Source organism: Galleria mellonella, unplaced genomic scaffold (assembly GCF_026898425.1).
Source record: "Galleria mellonella isolate WM207_F2 unplaced genomic scaffold, CSIRO_AGI_GalMel_v1 utg83, whole genome shotgun sequence".
Classification (NCBI taxonomy): domain Eukaryota; kingdom Metazoa; phylum Arthropoda; class Insecta; order Lepidoptera; family Pyralidae; genus Galleria; species Galleria mellonella.
The window spans coordinates 6,078,498-6,087,376 of NW_026442162.1; the positions used below are offsets into that span (position 1 = coordinate 6,078,498).

Sequence of the window (8,879 nt, forward strand, 5' to 3'; positions counted from 1 at the left end):
TAATACTTGTAATGCCAGATATTTCCAACATATTACCTGTTCTAAGCAACGTAACCCTCAATTCATAATTTTATTTTTATTCATTTATTTTAGACAACTTGGGTCTATTTTGTTAGTAAGTGTACTTAAAAAGTATCTTAAATTATTAATAATGCTCTACTAGTCTACTAGTCGTTTTCACAAATTTTAATTTTAGCTTAATGCAAGCTGTACATGGTGTCCGAGTTGGGGGCCTGGATTCCTGAGATACAGATCTCTGATCTAGTTTAGGGTCCAGTCTCCCACAAGTTTTACAGACCACTTTAATTATACATACATATATAGTTGTATTTTTTTTTATGTAACATTCTGTAAGATTTGTGGAGAAAATAAATAAATAAATAAAAAAAAAAAAAAAAAAAAATACTTGTAATGCCAGATATTTCCAACATATTACCTGTTCTAAGCAACGTAACCCTCAATTCATAATTTTATTTTTATTCATTTATTTTAGACAACTTGGGTCTATTTTGTTAGTAAGTGTACTTAAAAAGTATCTTAAATTATTAATAATGCTCTACTAGTCCTCTCGGCGAGCATTCTCACAACTACTTGTTTACAAACATGTTCAGGATACTGTTGCCACTCCTGCGTATTCTGTATAAGAACGAAGCTGTCTTTTTACGCCAGACCGCGTCAAAACCATCAGTACGAGCTTCGACAAACATCGCTGAGGCGCAACAGAAGTTGGGAAGCCGCAACAGTGGGGAGAAAGGGATTGTTAGTAATGGAGACTAAGAATCACTGGTGCCCTGCTAGCGTACACCGTTAGCGCAGGCAGGATTGCCATTGCAATTTCACCCATAAAAAAAAAGCCACAACAGCACCCTAACATTATTATTAAATTGGATACACAAGGTATTGTAGGCCTCATAGGTAGAACCATAGACTTGCTGAATACAACAATGTACAATATACTTTAAATACTTTAACAACATGTATTAATTAATAAATTCATGCAACTTGGAATGGCAAACAAGCTGATGGCATACCATAACACCATGGTTGTCAAATAATATAGTCACTTCCATGATATCTTTTATACATTGCAATTCTTTTATTGTCATATCTCACTTTTCAGTCAGGAAAACAGCATACAAGTATTTCGGAAGACTTTACAAGGTTAATACTTATTAATATTATAAATGTAATTATTTGTTACCTTATATTGTTTTAACAGCTTAACTAATCATTATGAAAGTTGGCAAACACATTCTCTATGTGATGGAGAAAGATATAGTTAAGCAGACAAAATCGCAGGTAGAAACTAATAAAAGATAAATATGTCCTGTTATTTACCTAAGGTTTAATTTTAATTGTGCTCATAATAATTCATATTTTCTTTCACACAGTCCATCCATCTCATCTTAGGTCCTCTTCAACTGTATCCCTCCATCCACTTTCAAACTCATGTTTTTTAGTAATATTTCCTATTTCAGGTTAATGTTAAGTCTATAAGTCTTCTTTATATGTACTGATTTCAGCTTACTCCACGGATACTCTCTATGAATCAAAGACCTTTTAATAGTATTTAATAAAAAATTTATTTGCAAGAAATCCTTAACATGAAGCTGACATTTTTAAATGCTCCTTTATATGCTTAGGTAACTTCTTCTTGTTTCTTTTTCTAACTTTACCACTACCAGTGTCGCTGTCTTTCTTGACACCTACATGTTGCCCTGGCTTTTTCTTCTTCTTTTTACAGGATAAGGGATTGGGGTTATGAGCTTTTCTCTTTTTCACTGGAATTTTAGTTTCTTCCACTTTTTCTTCAACCCCTAGTGCTTTTTTCATACATTTCAATGTCTCATTTTGTGTTTCACTGATAAATATGTTTTGCGTCTCTAATGATTGGCCAGCATTGTCGTAGCTTGCTCGCGAGGGTTTATCAAGTGTTGGTGACTTGTTGTGGAAATAAAGGAGTGGAACACCAGCTCGTGCTCGAAGTTTTTCTTGTAAATCTCTGTCCTGAGATGCTAATATGTAGTGTCTCTCATTGGTCTTACCGATCATAGACAAAATGCATTTTGCACCACTGACAGGCTCTGTATGGCCACATTCATGAATACCATACTGCTTTAATATTGTTAGAGCTCCATGTGTTTTCTTGGCAATTTTTTCAGTTTCAATAATAATACATCTAGTCGTAAGTAACTTTACTTGACTATTGAGATATTTTGGTATTTGTTCTCTAATATTGATTTGTTCCTGAAATGATTAAGAATTGTAAGTTGTTAAAATATAGATACCATTAACAGATTTTTGTATTTTGTATACAAAACTGGTTTATATAAAGAACATTTAAAATGACTTAGTGCTGCAAATAATGTTAGTTATAATAATATATGGGTAGAGCTAACTATTTCAACATTCTGAACAAACAGTGATTTATTTGTTATACTTAATAAATAAAAAACCCTTTTACAACAATATATGTATTACAAATATACATATGGGATCAATCAGCAGCCCAGCAAAATTTTTCACCTCTCATTTTTGCTAATATGCTATCAAGTCATGCAGTATATAATAATGGAATATTTTCAATTAACATAAAAAAAAGAAAAAGGCTCTTAGTTCAGCTGTAATTTTTTCAGATTTATCAATTTTTTTTTTTATTTAAATATTCTTTATCTAAAAGAATATACTTTTAGATTGGTGTCATAGAAATTTTATGAAAATAATAGGTGTTCAGTGGTTTAGTTTTTAATCAAAGTTTTGCAAAATGTTGTACAAAATGTTAAATTATATGGAAAAAATTCAATAATTTTTTTCTAATTGCTAAAAAAGAAATTGAATAAACAGTTAAGAATACCTAGTTCTGATTACTGCTTGCTGGCTCAGGGAAGTTCTCCTGCCAGCGCATGCTTTGCTCTTTGAGGGTGAGGTGCGAGTCGACGCTGTCCGCTTCAGGGTCGGGCAGCTCCTCCAGAGGCACCTGGATATCCTCGTAAGGTAACTGCTCCGCGCGCCACTCCTCGTCAACTATATCGATTAGCCGACCAATGCGACAGAATTTGCTGTCCATTCTGTATGCGAATGTCAATAAGACCACGAATTATTATTTTTAACCTAGAAATATTTCTAGTGACTATATGAATATTTAGGAGCAGTAATCAAAACTATGTATTCTCTACATTACAACTCAGACTCACTTTGAAAGCAGTAAAACAAAATGTGCCGTCCACCAAAATCTGGTAAGGCTGGTGGAAACCAAAATTGTTGTAATAGAATTTCATGTATCTTTGAACTTTTTTGTACCTTGTTATCTTCATTCTGGATTATAATTAAATTTGTACAAACCTGTAATAACTGTGATAATAATTAAGATTTTATAATATCAAATTGAAATGTTAAAATATAAATGAAGAATTGATATTTTGATTTTTTTTTTTTTTTAGTACGTTTGTTCCGTTTGGAACAGGCTAAGGTCGGAGACCATGCTGCCTAGTCTTCAAAAAGATAAATTGTCTGGAATTTTATTTTTCTAATGTCGCTTCAATTATTGTCATAATCTTCAATATTTCATTTGTCAAATCCGGTAAGTACATTTTCATAAATATCTTTTCTTGAGTTTTCTTAAACCAGTGGATTTATCAAATTAAAAATAAATAATTATAAAAAATCATTGTCTTGCAATTCAATAAAAGTATTCTTATAGCTCCTTGAATGTTGTAGTAATATAAGTGAAAATAGCTTTGAAACAAGAAGGAAATCTTAAGAGAAGCGGGATTGAGTGCGGGATATTTTCGGGTTTTTTGAAGATAATCCTAAGTTCGTCAAACATAATGTGTCTTTGAATGACAAATTCAGAGCAATCAAAAAAAGGTGATGTAGAGATTGGGCTGTATTTGAGTTACACCATGTGCATGATGGGGAAGCGATCATGCCCATTCGGTGCAGGTGTTCGTTGAAATGTCCGTGGCCGATTCGTAATCTACAAATATTGGTGTAAAATTTTCTGTTTGTGTCCTTTCCTTTGCAGAACCACGGTTTTCCAATACGCCAATTAATTTTGCGGTACCATTTGCCTTTAGTCTGTAATATTTGAGTCCAATGCTCCTCCCATTTAGTTGTAACGATTTTATGTATTCCAATACTACAATCTGAATAACAAAGGGGTAAATCTTGAACACGAGCAGCACTTGAATTAATAATTTTAGCCAAAGTGTCTACTTGTTCATTCCCAAACACTCCAATATGTGAAGGGGTCCAGATGAAGATAATATCTTTTCCATATATAGTACAGAGATGATAATATTTATTACGAATTTCTTGAATTAAGTAGTTTGATGATGAAATGAATGTGTTATTTTTTAATGCCATAAGAACACTCATACTATCTGTAATTATAATCCATTTCGAATATAGTACCTGTTTTTCTATGTATTCTAATGCTAAAAATATAGCTTTTGCTTCTGCTGTGTAAATACTAGCCAAAGTTGAAATTTTATAACCGTGACCAAATCTATTTGACAAATCGTAAAAAGCCACTGAAGTGCTAAGTGCATTTTTGGAACCATCTGTATATATCTGCCTGTAGTCAATAAATTCTGATAAAGTCTCATACATATCGTGCTTTTCTTTTATGTCTTTACGTATAACAATTTTGATCTTACAGAACTTACTCTCATAAAGGCCATTATAACAAGGAAGTATCTTACTACTATAGATGTTATATTCATCTCGTAAATTCAAATCATTGACAATAGTTTTATTCAAAAACATAGAAATGGGGCAATTTAATAATTTGAGTATGAGTGGGTTATTGGAAACTGAAAAAACTTTGAAGAGAAATTTGAGTTTTAGGTATTCGAAACGAAGAAGGATAGGAGGCAAATTACATTCTACTTGCATTGAAATAATTGGAGAAGTATACATAGCACCTAAAATAAGTCTTAAATTCATATTTTGAATTTTTTCGAGTTTTTCTACTAATTTATGTTCTGAGGCATAACAAAAGAAAGCGTAATCAAAATTACTTCTAACAAGAGATTTGTAAAGTAAAAGGATAATTTTAGGATCAGCTCCCCAGTTACGACCAATTACAGATCTTATTATATTAGTGGCTCTTAAAGCACGATCTACTAAGCAATCAACGTATAGATCCCATTTTAAATTTTGATGAAAAATTACCCCCATTATTATTTAACGCTACAGTCTGTTGGAAGAGTTTGATTATTATATATAATATTCATTAATGGAACATATTTATGAACTTGATGAAAAACAACTACTTTACTTTTGGTTAAACTAATATCGAGGGAAAGAAGAGAAAAATATTTCTCAAGTCTTTTTAATGACTCATTTAACACTAATTGCATATCAATAATATTCTTTCCTTTTATATAAATTAATAAATCATCGGCAAATTGCAAGTTGTTCACACTGTTTCCTAAAATTGAATTAAGTTTATAGATATATAAAATATATAGTAGCGGGCTTAGAATACCACCTTGACATACTCCTTTAGAGCTTAACCTAGGTCCTATTAATTTACTATTTACTTTAACATACACTTCTCTATTACTAAGAAAATTATAAATCCATTCGATAAGTTTCATTGGAAGAAATGAGGATAAAATCGAAGATAGAACTGTTAAATTTACATTGTTAAAAGCTCCTACGACATCTAAAAAAACAGATAGAACATATTCATCGTTATTCAAAGCAGTACTAAGGTCGACATAGAAGTTCGCTAAACTTTCGCGCGCTGAATATCCACGGCGAAAACCAAATTGATTCGATGGTAATATACTATTACTTTCAATAAAGAACTCTAAACGCTGTTTAATTAATTGTTCGAATAATTTGCCTGCACAGGACGTCAATGTTATAGGTCTATAGGAGTCGAAATTTGTAGGATCTTTACCGGGTTTAATTACTGGAATCAAACAATCCATTTTCCATTCTGGTGGGATAATACAGTCCTTCCATAAATCGTTAAAAATTTGTAAGAGTTTAGTAAGGTTTATTTTATTCAGCAATCGAAACATATTGTATGTTAAGCGATCAAGGCCACTAGCTGTATCTTTTCTAGATTTTACTGCACTGGATATTTCATCAATTGAGAATGGGTCAGTGAGAAATTTTGGGCATGAATTAACAGAATTAAACTGTTTGTCATCAAAAGGTGAGTGTACAAAATCAGGAGTATATTTGCGTAAAAAATCATTGACCCATGATATATCTTTAAAATGATTTTGACGATGTTTTGAATTTAGTTTTCTCATATTTTGCCAAACAGTGGAAATTGGTGTTAATCTATTAAATTTGGAACAAAATTCCTGCCACCCCTGTTGTCTTACTTGCTTAATTACTAACTTTTTAACAGCTTGAACTCTTTTAAAATTTATGTAATTATCGAGAGTTGGATTTTGTTTAAACCTAAGGTAAGCCGCTTTACTATCATTGACAGCTGTCGCACACCTGTTATTCCACCAAGGTACTGCAATATGTTTGTGCCTCTTTGAAGTATTTGCACCGCTATTTGATAAGTTCCTACGTGGAACGGAACGTTCCACAGCTGTCAAAATAATTTTACAGAACCTATTGTAATTGTTTAAGGGTTCATTGACATCATACTCGAAATCCAAAAGTAATTGATTAACAGTTTCAGAATAAAGATCCCAATTAACGAGACGTAGGTTTATACGATTTAACAAAAGTTTATTAACTTCATCTATAGGAGCATGTTGTTCACCTGACGGAGTTGATGAAGAGTTCTTTGTGTTTATTTTAGTAAAAGTCGGCAGGTGATAACTTCCTAACGGATCATCATGAACCGACCACTCGCATTTTAATGATATGGATGGGGATACCATAGTTAAATCAAGGCCATTGGGTCTCCAAATATGAGAGCCAACAGTAGTAACTTGCTTATCATTTAATAGTACCAAATTACATTCATCTAAACAATCAAGAATGTCTTTACCTCTTGTATTAGTGGAGGTACAACCCCACATAGTATGATGTGCATTTAAATCTCCAGATATGATAGTGGGTTTAGGAAGAGACTCCAAAAAGAACTTAAATTTGGCTTTAGTAAAACTAGGTGTACTATTGGTAGGACAGTAAATACTGGCAACTGAATACCAAGAATTATTAACTTCAATACTAATAGCTATAGTTTGCAAAGAATTGTCGAAAAAAGAGTGAAGTTTTTTATATCTAATACTATTATGTATAATAATCGCTACTCCATTGTGGTTATTACCACAATCATTTCGTTCTATACAATAATCTTTAATTTTTAATTTGTAATGTGGTTTTAGCCAAGTTTCTGAGATGAGAGCAATGTGAATATGATGTTCATTTAAAAATTGTGTAAAAATATGTCGATTGCTCAGTAGGCTCTGAGCGTTCCACTGTATGATAGTTAATTGGTCTCGATTGAATTTTGTGAAATAGGTCTATTACCAAAAGTATCATATAACACATTCAAAACACTTTTAGTGTTAATAGATGTGTTCTTTGTGTTATGTAGTGAAATAAGTTTGATTATGCTTTCTATTAAAAGTGATAAACTCTTGTTATCAGAATTTAGAATTGAAATTAGGTCTACATTTTTTTTAGGTTTGTTACCCAGTTTAGGAAATATTTCAGTGCTAAGTATATCTCCAAAAGAAGCAGGTCTGAATTTAGATCTATTTTCAGCAATTTTCTTTTGTTTAACAGGGCATTGCGGTGATACACTTGTGTGATTTCCATTGCAGTGTACACAAATAGCGTTTTCCATTCCAGTTGTACAAGTTTTATAATTATGCTCACCTTTGCAGATGCTGCAACGCTCAGAATTCTTACAGAATTTAGCTAAATGTCCATACCTCAAGCACCGGTAGCATTGTTTAACTGGTGGTATATATGGAGTGACATTGTGGCGCCAACCTCCAATATCCAGATATTCAGGTAATACAGATGCAGCAAAAGTAATTGTCACGGTTAGAGTTGGCTGTAACACATATCCATGAGTCAAGGTATTTTTTCTTAAAATTCTTTTAATAGCAATAATTTTCTTAGAACTCGATATCATAGTATATATTTTTTTATTAGATATATTTGTAGGTACATTTCTAATAACGCCTGTAACTTCTGTTGAAGAAGCAGGAATACTGGCCTTAAAATGGTAGTCATTTATAAAAGTTTTATTATTTAAAAAAGCATTGGCTAAGTCTGGCTTTTGAAAGTATACTCCGATTTTGAATTTATTTATAGATCTAAGATAAGTTACCCCTTTATTAAATCGTTTTAAACAGGAGGAGAGTGAGAGCAAGTCTCTGGATCCAATGGTTTTCTGACTATCTGAGGATTCTACAAAGACAACAAATTCTGTCCCAGGGGATTCCTCGGGATATCTTCTAATATAATCTGTGACGTAGTAAGGTTTATACTTATCGGCCTTATCAATTTCAGATTCTGAGTCAGTAGAAGTATCTTCCGAATATATATCCTTGTCATTACAAGGTTCATGGTCTACATCACCTGAATCGTCATCTTTTTTTTTCCTTTTTCTACAACTGCGCTTCCCCATGAATGCTAATTATATTACTGTCGCTGAATTTAGTGAAAATATAATATTTTATTCAATAATAAGAATTGATAGAGATAGTTTTAATAAATTAATAAAAAAAATTTAAAAAACCCGCTTGTTCTTATTCGAGTTTCCCGCCTTTTTTCCAATCTGATATTTTGAATGAAAATTAAATCCACAGATTAGACAATGTCTGAAGCAGAGATTAGAAAGCTATATAGATCTATATAATGAAGTTGTGAATACTACTATTTTTAATCTATGAAGGTTTAAGAACATATTCGGAAATCTTTGTTAAAGAAAAATATTT

At 31.9% G+C, this 8,879-nt stretch overlaps 1 protein-coding gene and 1 long non-coding RNA gene across 2 annotated transcripts; one reads left to right on the plus strand and one right to left on the minus strand.

The window, feature by feature from the left end:
- Positions 1 to 1,064: 1,064 nt before the first annotated feature.
- On the minus strand, positions 1,065 to 3,336 carry LOC113516913 (rRNA-processing protein UTP23 homolog). The gene is made up of 2 exons (XM_026901411.3): positions 3,195 to 3,336; positions 1,065 to 2,247 (listed from the first exon to the last, which is right to left on the minus strand). Exons 1-2 carry the CDS (start codon positions 3,312 to 3,314, stop codon positions 1,600 to 1,602), a joined length of 768 nt encoding a protein of 255 aa, XP_026757212.2. The 5' UTR covers positions 3,315 to 3,336; the 3' UTR covers positions 1,065 to 1,599.
- A 3,186-nt stretch (positions 3,337 to 6,522) lies between these two features.
- Positions 6,523 to 8,693, plus strand: LOC128202250 (uncharacterized). The gene is made up of 3 exons (XR_008253672.1): positions 6,523 to 6,682; positions 7,818 to 8,015; positions 8,452 to 8,693. It is a non-coding gene; the product is annotated as an uncharacterized LOC128202250 (long non-coding RNA).
- The last annotated feature ends 186 nt before the right edge of the window (positions 8,694 to 8,879 follow it).